The sequence below is a fragment of the Orbicella franksi genome, chromosome 12 (assembly GCF_964199315.1).
Source record: "Orbicella franksi chromosome 12, jaOrbFran1.1, whole genome shotgun sequence".
Taxonomy (NCBI): domain Eukaryota; kingdom Metazoa; phylum Cnidaria; class Anthozoa; order Scleractinia; family Merulinidae; genus Orbicella; species Orbicella franksi.
In genome coordinates, this window is record NC_138156.1 from 21,962,554 (window position 1) to 21,976,171 (window position 13,618).

Consider the following 13,618-nt stretch of genomic DNA (forward strand, 5'->3'; position numbering starts at 1 on the left):
GTAGAGTAGAGTAGATTAGAGTACAGTAGAGTAGAGTAGAGTAGAGTAGCGCAGAGTAGAGTAGAGTAGAGTAGCGTAGCGTAGAGTAGAGTAGAGTACAGTACTGTGGAGTAGAGCAGAGCAGAGCAGAGCAGAGCAGAGCAGAGCAGAGCAGATCAGATCAGAGCAGAGCAGAGTAGAGTAGAGTAGAGTAGAGCAGAGCAGAGCAGAGTAGAGTAGAGTAGAGTAGAGTACTGTAGAGTAGAGTAGAGTAGAGTAGAGCAGAGCAGAGTAGAGTAGAGTAGGGGCAGAGCAGAGCAGAGCAGAGTAGAGTAGAGTAGAGTAGAGTAGTGTAGAGCAGAGCAGAGCAGAGCAGAGCAGAGCAGAGCAGAGCAGAGCAGAGCAGAGCAGAGCAGAGCAGAGTAGAGTAGAGTAGAGTAGAGTAGAGTAGTGTAGAGTAGAGTAGAGTAGAGTAGAGTAGAGTAGAGTAGAGTAGAGTAGAGTAGAGTAGAGTAGAGTAGAGTAGAGTAGCGTAGCGTAGAGTAGAGTAGAGTAGAGTGGAGTAGATTAGTGTAGTGTAGAGCAGAGTAGAGTAGCGTAGCGTAGAGTAGAGTAGAGTAGAGTAGTGTAGAGTACAGTAGTGTAGCGTAGAGTAGAGTAGAGTAGATTAGAGTACAGTAGAGTAGAGTAGAGTAGCGCAGAGTAGAGTAGAGTAGAGTAGCGTAGCGTAGAGTAGAGTAGAGTACAGTACTGTGGAGTAGAGCAGAGCAGAGCAGAGCAGATCAGAGCAGAGCAGAGTAGAGTAGAGTAGAGTAGAGCAGAGCAGAGCAGAGTAGAGTAGAGTAGAGTAGAGTACTGTAGAGTAGAGTAGAGTAGAGTAGAGCAGAGCAGAGTAGAGTAGAGTAGGGGCAGAGCAGAGCAGAGCAGAGTAGAGTAGAGTAGAGTAGTGTAGAGCAGAGCAGAGCAGAGCAGAGCAGAGCAGAGTAGAGCAGAGCAGAGCAGAGCAGAGCAGAGCAGAGCAGAGCAGAGCAGAGCAGAGCAGAGCAGAGCAGAGCAGAGCAGAGCAGAGCAGAGCAGAGCAGAGTAGAGTAGAGTAGAGTAGAGTAGAGTAGAGTAGAGTAGAGTAGAGTAGAGTAGAGTAGAGTAGAGTAGAGTAGTAGACGAAGAGAGGAGAGAGGAATACAGGCATCACAACCTTGTACAAAATACAAGAAAGGGACAAAAACTTTATCAAGTTTATTTGACAGACCATTGACTTTAATGTGTCTTGAAATTAACCAAATAACTAATAGAGACATAAACCGAGTTCTTCGATGAAGTTCTTATCGGTGTGTGATGTCAGTGGTTCTGCTTTGATCCGAAAGTTAAGTTTAATGAATAACCATTCAACTTAAAACTCAACTCACTTGAAGCGGGGACATAGCTCAGCCTTTTGTCGCAAACGTTCAGTTAGAGGCTTCATATAACACTTGTGACTAGAAAACTCTGCGTGACAGGGTGATGGAGAACCGTTGTGTGACGATGAGAACGAACGTCGAACGACTTTGTGGAATACAGTCTTTCGAAACGAAGAAACAAACGAATAAAGGTTTCTTATCGTTCAAAATATTCATGTGACTTTTTGAGAAGGATAAAAGAACTCAATGTGATACTGCCGAGCCCAAGAATTGAAGATTTCGCTTTCTTGTCGAAGTCTTTTCAGACCTTGCAAGACTTGCTGTTGAACTCTTCCCTCTCGACTCAAACATTCGTGCCGCCAAGAGTCTGGGACCCAGTAGAACAGAGGAATGGTTCTCGATCTAAAACGAATGAAACCAACATAAAGTAATTTTGACACGCGTAATAGGAACAACCGTGAGCAGTTAACGTGAAGGAAACCTTGGAGTGGAGGAAATTTTACCTGAAGTGATATGGACATTAACAGCTCGACATGAATGATCTGCACTAAATTTTTCCACGAAAGTACCACTAAAATTATACAAAAAGTTGCGTTTTTGTTACTAATGTTTTTTTCTTCATGGTTTTGAGACGGGTGAGGTCTGAGGGAAGTTTACGATAATCTGGTTTACTCCGCAATTTAGCTGAAGATAGCATTTTTTTTTGTTTTCATCTCACTTCGTTTTAGTCCACTTTAGTTGCCTTTTTTTAGTCAAAAAGTCAAATTAAGTCAATTTAGTCAAATTAAGTTTCTGACAAACCTTTGTAGCAGTAATTGGGTTTGACTGACCTAAACACGCTATGGTAGGCATTGCAGTGGCGGATCTAGGGGAGGAGCCTCCCCCCCCCCCCCCTCCTTATTTTGGGTAAAAAAAGGAGAAATCACAGATGGAAGAAAAGCCGACAGCTAAAGGTCTGGTTCCGCCACTGCATTGTACTCTTTTCAACCGTCCGGTTAGCCTTTCAATTGGTTTTATATTGTAATTCAAACTTATTTGACATACCTTGGACAGGGGTTTTCCAGTTCCATGCCGAATACTCTGATTTGAGGGCAAAATTGTTGAACGAGACTCATTGTGTAAAATCTTGTAGAGATTGGAAGGTCCTGCCTATAAAGATATAGCGAAAACCAGAGTATTTACACCAGAACTGTTTGGAAAGTTGTTGTTTCGAGTTTATAGCGCAACAAAAGAGCGGACGAGAAGGCGAAAATGTTAAAGAAGCTACGTCAAGGTTTGTTCATCTTGAAAAGTTTGGTCTAAATTTTTCAAGTTCGTCGTTTGTAATCCGAGTTAATTCTCTCCGTCCTTAACCATCCTTGTTCCTTTAGGGTTTGTTATTATCTCTTTGTTGCTTTTTGTATGTGACCAAAATAATTCAAAATACAGTGATTGAGATGCTTTAAAGGGTGGGTGACGCACAACCAAACAGCTAGGAACCTTGTCATCGGTAAGGCAGAAAATAAAACCGGCGTATAATCCGCCATCTTGAATTCTCTCTGGATTAAAAGACTAGTATTCATGCAGGCAAGGTGTTCATTATGTCAAGTTAGTAAGATCCCGGTACAAGGTGAAGTTTGCGCTGTGGGAAAGGGAAAATAACAGACAAAAACATGTGAATAAGCTTAGTAGAAAAGCAAACAAAAGAAAGGTTAGTTTATAGGCCAGAAGAGATTCCACTACCTTCCATATTTAATACCAAGTTTCCTTGACTCTTGTTTGACCTTCTGATATGTTTCTTGCCTGACTCGAAGAAGCTCGGTGTTGTGAAGGTATTCCGCGAACTTTTTATACAGATTGGTAAGCGTGCAATTCTCGCACAGCAATTCTTCTGGCCCTAGAAGTATCATATAGTCCAAGTCTTCAAAAGGAGCCAGCGTTTTCTGCCAAGCATCTCTGATCAAAGACTTCAAACCTGTTACCGAGACCACGCGAACGGTAGTTTTACTTCCGACATCTCTTTCATAGCCAAGCGTGGGCGCTGAGTTTAATCTGAAGACACAATCGGCAGAGTCAATCTGCGAGCCCGCGTTGCTGCCCAGCAGCATTCCAGAGGAACTCACCAGCGCGCATGTGTTGCACTTGAGTGCTAGATCGATAGGCATATCGGGATTCGTGGCCAGCACGAAGGAGTGTCGGTATTTCTCGGCACCAGGCTCTTTGGCTTCTGTTGACGCGGGAAGCGTCTTCATTGCAATTTTCTTCGTGGGAGGAGAGCCAAAGGTGAAGACCATGACTATGATGAGGACAAAAGCGATTGTGGACACCGCTGCGACTTTCTTGAATTTTCCCACTGAAGCTTGATGGTACTTCACATTAAGAAATCTAGAATTAACAAGAGTCATAGCATTACCACCCGATAAAGCCTCTACAGCGACTTATTCTGTTGAAAAGACACTGCAACTAATACTGGCTAACATTTCTATGCATATTTCTGCTCTCTTAGAAATTCATTTTGAGGCTTATTAGATGTTCACTACAGCCCTCGTAATCATTGAAAGTTGAAGGTTTGTTTAACCTAGGCTTAAAAATGGTGCTTTCGTTATATTTTAATCTTTCTGTCTGTCTGTCAGTGAGTAAGTTGGTCAATCGGTCGGTCAGCCAGTCAGCCAGCCAGTCAGCTAGCCAGCTAGCCAGTCAGTCAGTCAGTCAGTCAGTCAGTCAGCCAGTCAGCCAGTCGGTCAGCCAGTCAGTCGGTCAACCAACCAACCAATCAACCAACAAACGAGCCTGACAACTTCAACGAAAAGATCCCAGTTGATATTTGAAGGGTGATTTAACTGTCATTTGTACTCGTACCTTCGGACATCCATAGTTGAGCTTTGTCCGTGATCCAGCTCTCTTCTGCCCACAAGAAATTCGTCGAGCATGTCTTCATCCGCTACGCCAGCTGCATGAACAATTTACAAGAACTGTTTAGATCGCTGATTGGTTAAAACTTCAAAGGATACGATAAACCTGGAGAGAACATCACTAAGAGTATCTCTGTGGTCCATATTTGCGAAGCAGCGTCTTCAAGTGAAGTTATTTTTAGAAACCTTAACTTGAATTTGGCAGGTTATTCGTGTAAGAGCGACCGTCTTTAGATCTAGCTCAACGAAGTTTGATTAAGTCCCAGCAATAAACAACACTCAACACTATTATATCAAAAAAAATCGCCGAAATGCGTGGAAAAAACTTGTTCTAAAACAGGTTTTTTGCAGAGATGTACAAAAGTGGTTGTAAGTTTCTGAATGTTACCAAATATGAGGATTGCCATCAGACAATGAAAACATTGTACGTTTTAAAGAAGATTTAACGAGGATTAAGACATTCATCACAATTGAATCTAGCCTTTTAGAACATATTGTTCAACTGGAATATAAATACCTCTTACTAACTGAGTTCGAGGTTCGTACTGTAAGTTACGGACCTCGTTTTTTCCTCTTCGATTTATGGCCTAAGCGCGAAGCGCGCGGGACATGAATCGAAGTGGAAAAAACGAGGATCCGTATCTGTAAACTGTAGAAAGAAACCTTTGATGTAAAAAAGCAACAACGAAACATTGATACACATGGCTGACATATGAAAGAGTATATTCGTGAAATTGATTCCGAGTGAGTGAAATTAACAGTGCTTAACACTCAAAGGGCTTCCTGTTTTTAGCCAAGATGACTTCACTATATTCTGATTGGCTGACTGACCATGTTTAAGTAATGAAATGGCTTTATAAGAGTGATCAATTTCATAGCGCAACAAATACGGTTTAATCCCTCAGTATCATCGAGGTTTGAAAAACTTCAGTTGATAGGACTCAAGAACAACAGAATTGTTTTTGTCCAGAACAAATTAACTGGAGCGTCCAAAGAAAGTACGACAGAAATATTATTTGTCCTTGTTACTTCCCTCCGGCAATGTTTAAACTTTAATTTCATCTTATAACAGTTCCGTAACAGGTAATGTTTATTAATATAGGAAACGAATTCTTAAACATAGTGAAGTTCTCAGTTTGCGTTTCTCTGTCGTTTGAAAGTCTAAACGTGACAAACCATGAATCTCAAGAATATCAACATCTTATTTCTCCGTACAAAGCCATTATATTATTTAGTGAGCAGGTGGTGACAATAAAGAAAATCATCAACCGAGCATTAACTTGATGTAACAGCAAAATCACCCAACGTTATTAAAAGAGGTGTATACCAATAATTAAGAAGAACTAAGATTTCGATATTGTCTCAAAACAAGACTAAGGCCCCCTCTCCACACTACACCGGAGAAATTTGAAAACGCAGCTTTATTTCTACGGTTAGGCCTACCGTCCACACTAATCCGTCACGAAAACGGAGCTTTTCGAAAACGCTCTTCAAACAGGAGGAATTTGAAAACGCCGGCTTTTCGTTTTCGTGTGGACGGAAAACATTTTGAAAACGGAACTTTTCGAAAACGATGGAATTACGATAATCCTGTGATTTCCCTGCAGACCGAAATTCAGTCAAAATGACCGGTGATATTCCTTCGGAAAAAATTTGATGCGTCTTCAGAGAAACCTCCGTTTTCACATTTTAAACTGAAGTCATCATGAATAAATAGAGATTCGTTCGTTTCCTCAGAACTCGACATTTTCGCCATATTTATATCTTGTTCTCCTGGCCAATATGGCGCTGTCGAGATGGCAAATAAAAATAAATTATCTACCGCGAGATTTTGATTTGATTTGCGTATATTGCAACACCAACACTTTTCTTGACAAAATTAACATCATTTTTATAACTAGTATTTCATACCATGCACTGACCGATTTTAATTTTTTTTCAAGCATTTCATTGGTGTGTTATGAAGGAATATTGTTTCCTTTCCCTCTCACCTAGCTTTTGAAATTGGATTTGTCCCAGTTTTTCCTTTCGTTGGAGTTTACTAAGCCAAACGCACACCTTACAGCAACTAAAGCAAAGTACATTAACTTTTTCCGCTCAATGGTTTTTCTCATTTCACATCCGAATTATAATAAATAATCTTGATTATTTTATATTTTCTCATTTTCTTTGATTTTGACAAATACTCGCATTTTCGTCACAGTACAGAAAACCGAAAGAGATTATCTTATCTCTTTACGCTCAGAGGCCTTTTCTACAGGAAGTTAAATAGATTCAAAAATGATGCTAAACAAAAAATACGCAGCGTTTTGCGAAATTTGACATTTTTCAAGGATTTGCTTTTGTGTCGGCAGGAGGCCTACAGAATCTTATCTCTTAGTAGTTTAATACCGTTCACGGTATTGGAGATAATCACTCGGATAGCCAATGTAAATTCGATAACAGAAGAGAATCAAAAAATACCATCGCTTGAGACACGAAGAAGAATCGTGTGAAGACGAAAAATTTTGCCCAATGCAAAATTAATAAAAGCGCTCTTATGTAGAACGCAGGGAAAAAAAAAATTGAAATCAATACAAGACTTCGCCGAAGTCTTTGGATGGAAATTTAGCGAGTGGACAGTTACAAGGAGAGGAAGAAAAAAAAAATAAACAAAAAGTAATATTTTCAGACCTATACACTAAGTGCAGTCTCGTTTCCTGACAATTGTCAACAAAATCAATGGAAAGAAAAATGATATCATGAAACGATTTTAACAGACTGGAAGATTGGTTTCACACAGGCACTAGTGAAGCCTCAATATGTCCACTAAAAGAACTTCAAATTTTTTTTCAGCATATCTAACACTGTTATGGCTTCATTGGCGCTTGATTTATGACTTACAAGATTACCTGCGTTAAAAATTGCGTTTGGCCATTCAAGCCATTAAAACGTGAATTTTACAGCCACCGCAGTTGTGCTGTTGTTGGGTTTATGGCGTTTAAAGGGTTCCTTACCGTAATAAAGCGGAAAGTCCAACGGCATGGAGACGTCGTGATCCGCTCACACACCGCTCGATCACAACCAAATCACACGCGCCGCGAGCAGTCACTGACAAATACAATGCTCGGCGAAAGGAAAAAAAAAAATACAGTACGTCAAATTTGCATTTTCGTACCAATGTGGAGGTGTTAGGACAATCCGAGATTAATACGTTTTCACTTGCGGAAACTGATTTGACGAAAATCTCTAATTGCCACAACAAACATAAGAGCTTGCACTTTTACACTTATCAGGGCACCTGCCGCTAACGATGGGAATCGACGCAAATTGTTCAACTAAATTTCGGAGCGGTAAAAAGCGACCGCAAAAATTCTCGTAAAATTATTTCTAAACGCGCTTATTTCGATGATTGAATTTTTGTTTTCGCACGCCGGATGTATTTTTACGAAAAAAAAATGATCCTATTTTTCTTTCCGGCAGCTGTCATGTGCTGATAAATTTGCCACTTTACGGAACAAAGAGTAAAACGCTTCTCTTCGTTACTGCGTTCAAGTCAGGGCTTTTCCTCACATCCGGGTTCTTACAGCAGCGCTTTCTCGTCCCAGAGTCCCCGATCCCTTCGTCAACACCAAATCGAGGAATCTGGGGACAAGGAAGTCCCTATCTCCAATTTCCTTTGTCTTCTGGAGAGCCCGCTGGTGATCTTCTTCAAAGAAAGGGAATACTGGGGGCGAGTATCGCATTGTTACTAGAAACGTCGTGACACCTCCGTGACCCTCAAAATACCGTAGCATTCCGAAAGTAACGGCCCGCCCGAAAATAACGACTCCCCGAAACTAACATTAATATTTTACCATCCTATTGAAACCCGAAAGTAACGGTCGCCCCCCAAAAGTAGCGGCCCTTTGAAGACGTCACTAAAGAGAAACTCTCTGATCTCAAGCGCACTCTGACTGCAGGACTGAACAACTTGAAGTTATTTGTGATTTCAATTCGAACGTAACTGAATCTTTCTTGAAACTATGATTTATAAGCGGTATTTGTTTAGCAGCAGAGTCAAACGATACTGTAGTGTAATCAGTTGCAACATTTGGGACCTTTTTTGTTTATACAGTCAGCTTTGTTTATGTGGGTAGTTAGGACCACACGCAAATGGAACTTTTAATTTTATGTGTTATGCGTCCGCTTTGTCTGAAAACGACTCTTATCGCACAAACGTTTTTTACCCATCCGAAAGTAACGGCTACCCGAAAGTAGCGGCCCCTTTTGGCTGCTAAATCTGAAAGTAACGGGGGCCGTCACTTTCGGAATTATACTATAACTCGTTACATTTGGCAACAACTTGTAGAAATTTGTTCAAATTGAGGGGAATTAAAAGGAAAGGGAAATTTCTTTAGAGGTATTAGCATTACAATCTTCCAAAGTACCAAGCTCAACTACTGGCAATCCTTCCCAGGGGCGAAGTCTTGAAAATGAAGAAGTTAATCCTGCCTATCGACCCACTCCACCTCCTCTCCTAACGGGAAGCAACAAAAGCTCCCCTGCCTAACCCTAGTTACCTTGTCCTCTTCCCGGATTTCAATGACAGATCACAACTCACTTGGATTTACTTTTCCTTTATTTCTCTTTTGACTATAAAATACATATCTTTAGCACTGGATTAATTATCCGAGGTTCTTTACCTTTTATCCCCAGCAGCGATCAAAGTCTATTTTCTCCCTACCAACTTAGGCAGAAAGGTCATGATAAGTAATAACGCAATCATTTCAAGAAAAGCGGAATTGAAGGTAAACTCTCCTAAGGTCTATTGTAGAAAATGTAAGAAAACAGAAAAAATAAAAATAATTTAGATTCTGAACTCGTTGCAATTTAAAACAAATTCAGCCAAGGTTATGAGGACGAAAAATCCGATCTCAGGAAAATCATAACCAGTAGAAACCAAATTCTCCTAAGGAAAATGATAGAAATGAATTAGAACAGTACGGAGAAATTAGATGTTGACCACGGGGTTTGAAAGGTGACAGAAATAAAACATTCAATTATATATTACTAATATTTATTTAAAAATTTGTCAGCAAGTACTGCAATTGTTGATTATTCCTGGACAGCTTGGTTACCGGACACACCGGCAACTTGTTTCCAAGCCTAAAACCGATGAATACGCACATGTTAAACTAGTCTACATCGCAGCCGTTACCGTGTAGATCGTCACGCAACAAGCGTTGAGTGACGGCCTGAGTCACGGCCGTGAAGGAGAGCAGTAGTAGCACACAGGAAAAAGGATCGCCTGGACTGAATGACACCTCATGTTACTTGGCTTCATTTTCAAACATAAAAAAAATGTCTAAATGTGGTTTTATTGGATTTGGTAAAAAGGCAAAAAGAACTGTCACTGGTCCTTCAAACCCTAATCAAATGTTTCTGAAAAAGCACTAATCTTGGCAGATTCCTTTCCAAGAGAGGAATAAATAAACACAAATAACATAAATAAAACATTTGATCTGACAAAATAGAATTGGAAGCCTAAAAATAAAACAAACTAAAACGCACTGGAATCCTCGACAAATATTACAAACCATCAATGGATTTCAAACCAAAAACCCTTCTCGATGTGTAAAGCAAGAATGAATGGGCAACTGGTCTCAGAATAAGGTGCCATCCATCCATAAAGCGAACAGTACACGTTTCCTCTTACAAAGAACGCGGCGTAACGCCAACATGTTAAATATGAAAAAAAAATGCAATAAATACAGGAACTGCAGTCTGAACATGCAACTGAAGATCGATTTACGTTTTCCCTCATTGTATTTAATATATTAATTTTCCTATATAGATTATTTGTACTTTGGGCCAAAAATGACAAGAATTCCGTTTACACCAGGCTGCCAAAACGTTACTATTGCGTGACAAATAACATGATGGGTGCGGCAAGTCACGCTAAAGTGGTTCCGTCACACAACATGTCCGATTTCCACAAGCAGGGGTCAAGCGACTAACTTACCAATAGATAAAAACGTAGCCCCAAACAACACTTTTAAAGAATCAAGTTCTAATTGCTCTCTTTAATTGTTATTTACTTTAAAATTTTTATTTCCCAGGGAGTAAAGGTGTCCCCCGAGCTCTCTTGTCTCTTGTCAGAGTTTTCACGAGTAGCACGCGACAGGAATAATCAACAAGCTTTTCAATAAATAATATATTAGAGAAATCTTTACTTAATAGTGCTTTGATATCTCTAATTTAAATCGGAAGTTTTGAACATATATACAGTTGAAATAGAGGTCTTAGAAGCGATTTATTTATAGCAGTTTTTCTGAGCCAATTTCTAAACTGTTATTTAAGTATTAAATTCACTTTGCTCCCCACAGGTATTGTATTAATTCTAAAAAAAACATAATAAAATGCATCGTCACAAACGTACTTCTACAAAAAATCTCGTTGCTCAAAATCAAAAACTGCTTTTGGCTATCAATTAAAACTTGATTTTTAACCCTAAGATCTTTATTAAGATGTCAAACCAATGGCACAAGACCCAGGACTACGCATACCGGAGGGGGGGGGGGGTACTCACTTATATGGGCTATATGGGTATGGGCGACCCCAAAGGGTATGGATTTTAGCCATTTTGGTCTGACATAGGGTATCGATTTTGGACATTTTGGTCTCAAATAGGGGATGGTTCTTGCACTCTAGTCTTGAATTGGGTTTGTTTTGTTTTTAGAAAAAGCAACGTTCTCAACATCAGTGGTAAGACCATCAACAAAAGCCCTACACAATTCCTTTAACATCGTTCTGAACTAAGGAAGTGATCACAAGGCGAGTCTGTAACACGGTAATGATTTAAGAGTCAGGTCTTAAATGGGGTATCAAATTTTTGGTCAGGTCATACATAGGGTAGGGAAAATCACAGATCTTGGTCTTAACTAGAATAAGGGGTTTTGCAAAGTAGGCTGCACATCCCCACCCAATTTTTCTGGGAGTACACCCCCCCGGGACGCATAACCTTAGTGGCTTATGTCATTGGTTGAATTACCATTTTCTATTTTATTCGACTCTAGCGGTTATAAATTCGTGTAATTTTTGTACAATAAATCCACAAGTAAAAGTCGTTTATACAATTTCTTTCTCCACTAGGTAAAGATGAGGGCGAAACAATACAGAATGTACTCGGCGAGTCTATTGCAATTAAATTTCCTTCGAAGACGTGAAGCAAAGAAGTTTGGAAAAAAAGAAAACAGTACCACAAATGGAATACAAGGGTTATGAGATTCTGACATCTGGCCACACAGATGTAGCCTATGAAAAGATGAGAAGATAACCAGAGAAAAAACCAAACCATAAAAGGCAAGGTTACCATCCCATTGGAAAATCAGAAATTAAAGTTCCCTGAAGAACCTGTACAACCTGAATTAGTGAACAAACGTCTCTGTCTGCACGATTACTTTTGACCCGAAAACGTCATGGTTAGTTGTTCCTTGGGCACAGGAAGCACTCACATCAAAAACAGAGGACTAATTAAGACGACTGCTCCATTTTGAGGCTGCCATTTTGAATTTTAAATACGCGGTGATCTGTTGCGAGGTCTTAACCCGAAAAATGACGGGGTCTGGGTCTGTCGACAGAACTCGAAAATTCTCGGGGCATCCGATCGTGTACCGAGTGTCCGAGCGGATTCCGAACATTTCTCTCCCCAGATGCCCCCGTAATGAAATCCAATATAGTCACCACACAACAGGTAAAGCCTCCTAAGCAGAAGCTCTTTGGACACATCACGCAATCATTCTTAGGAAGACTGCGTGACGAGCCCAAAGAGCGTCTGCCTAGGATAATCTTTCATTCATCCTTCAGTCCCCGCAAAAACAAAGCGCGCGCGAAAGCAAAACAAAAGAGTGAAAGACATTATTTATGGAGGAACCTGCACACTCACTGGAGCGAGCCTTTCTAAAATCCCGACCAGTTCCTGATTCTTTTGGTCCAATCAGCAAATAGCAGGAGCACTCACAAGCATGCATTCCCGAGAATTCACGAACACTCACGAGCATTCACGACAACCCACGAGCAGTCACAAGCAGTCCGAAAGAGGTAGAACACGACAGAAGTAGGTGGAGAGAGAATTTTCACCAGTATTGTAAATAATAATATAACATGGACAGAGTCACATAAGTTATGCCAGTGTGAGTATAAATATGACTTAAATATGAATTTAGGAATAAACTGCAAATATGTAGTCACGGAAGAGAGACCAGAACATGGGAAAATGAAAGGTCCAAAAACTGAGGAAATTAAGACTAAATCGTTATCTACTGACAAGTAAATACGTTATCTTTTGGCATTATTTCGTATTAAAAATCCTATTCGAAAGGTCTATAACTATGACAGATAATTTTAAAAGAAATCTGATAAGCGTACATCAAAATACTTAGTATTATAATAAAATCTGTAATTTTCCTGACTTCAGTAATTAATAATATTCCAATGGTATGCGATAATAAAACTCTTTTTCTCTCTTTCTGTATTTAAAATTTAAAATCTGATAACGCCTCTTTAATCTCACCAATAAGCCCAATATAATCTGTAGAATTTTCTTCAATTATTTCTTGCAATTTATCGATATACTTATCCATGGTGTCGAACGTGAGTTTGACGCCGATGTCGGGCATCTGAACATGGGACAGGGAGGCAATAAACCGCGTCTGTACCACGGCAAGCTTCGTCTCGACCACGCCCGTCCTGTGCCTGTCGCTTGCCGTCTCCTCCTTGCACACGGTCAGCCTTTGCTCCAAGCGGCTGATCTCGGAGTCAAGCTCCTTGTTGAGCTTCTCGCACTCTTCGTTGGACGATTGAAGGACGTTGATCTCTTTGTCCAAGGCGCGGACCTTTTCGATTTCTTGTTGAGCTGTCGTGGCCAAAGAAATAATGAGCATCACTCAAAAGCAGGTCACTACATTTTCACGTACTTCAACTGAAAAGCGACTGAACTGGCTTGCCTGCATCACCAAGGTAAACTCCTCCCTACAGAACTCGTCTGTACACACTGACTGCCTGGTAAACTCCTCCTCAAAAAGCCACGTATAGGATCAGGAATTCAGCTGCCGGGCTTGTACTAACTAGATGAAGGTTTAACTTACCTAACGTCGGGTGTATACTTTCAGTGTATACTTTCAGAGCCACCTAAGTTCTCAAATGTCTAAATTGGTTCTTAAAGGAGCCCCGTCTCCGAGCATGTGTTTCAAAAGTGTAATGAAGCAGGAAAGATTTCCTCTATCGATGAATCAAAAGAAAATCCCAGCCACACTTGAAACGCAAGCTTCATATTTTCAAATATGTCCCCATGGTAATCCATTGTCATCTCTTAGTCGGTTGTCGTTCTTA

General features: G+C 40.3%; 2 protein-coding genes across 7 annotated transcripts in view; both read right to left on the reverse strand.

The window, feature by feature from the left end:
- Window positions 1–915: 915 nt before the first annotated feature.
- Window positions 916–7,529, reverse strand: LOC145462904 (alpha-N-acetyl-neuraminyl-2,3-beta-galactosyl-1,3-N-acetyl-galactosaminide alpha-2,6-sialyltransferase-like). Its single transcript, XM_081446569.1, has 5 exons — window positions 7,264–7,529; window positions 4,215–4,305; window positions 3,099–3,740; window positions 2,421–2,525; window positions 916–1,778 (listed from the first exon to the last, which is right to left on the reverse strand). The coding sequence occupies exons 1-5, from the start codon at window positions 7,289–7,291 to the stop codon at window positions 1,589–1,591; spliced, it is 1,056 nt and encodes a 351-aa protein (XP_081302695.1). The 5' UTR covers window positions 7,292–7,529; the 3' UTR covers window positions 916–1,588.
- Window positions 7,530–8,380: 851 nt separating this feature from the next.
- Window positions 8,381–13,618, reverse strand: part of LOC145462897 (uncharacterized) — a 34,462-nt gene continuing 29,224 nt past the window's right edge. For all 6 annotated transcript variants that reach the window (XM_081446554.1, XM_081446555.1, XM_081446550.1 and 3 more), the window contains exon 25: window positions 8,381–13,142. In XM_081446554.1, coding sequence (XP_081302680.1) covers window positions 12,763–13,142 — 380 coding nt within the window. In that variant the 3' untranslated portion in view covers window positions 8,381–12,762. The remainder of the gene's footprint in view (window positions 13,143–13,618) is intronic.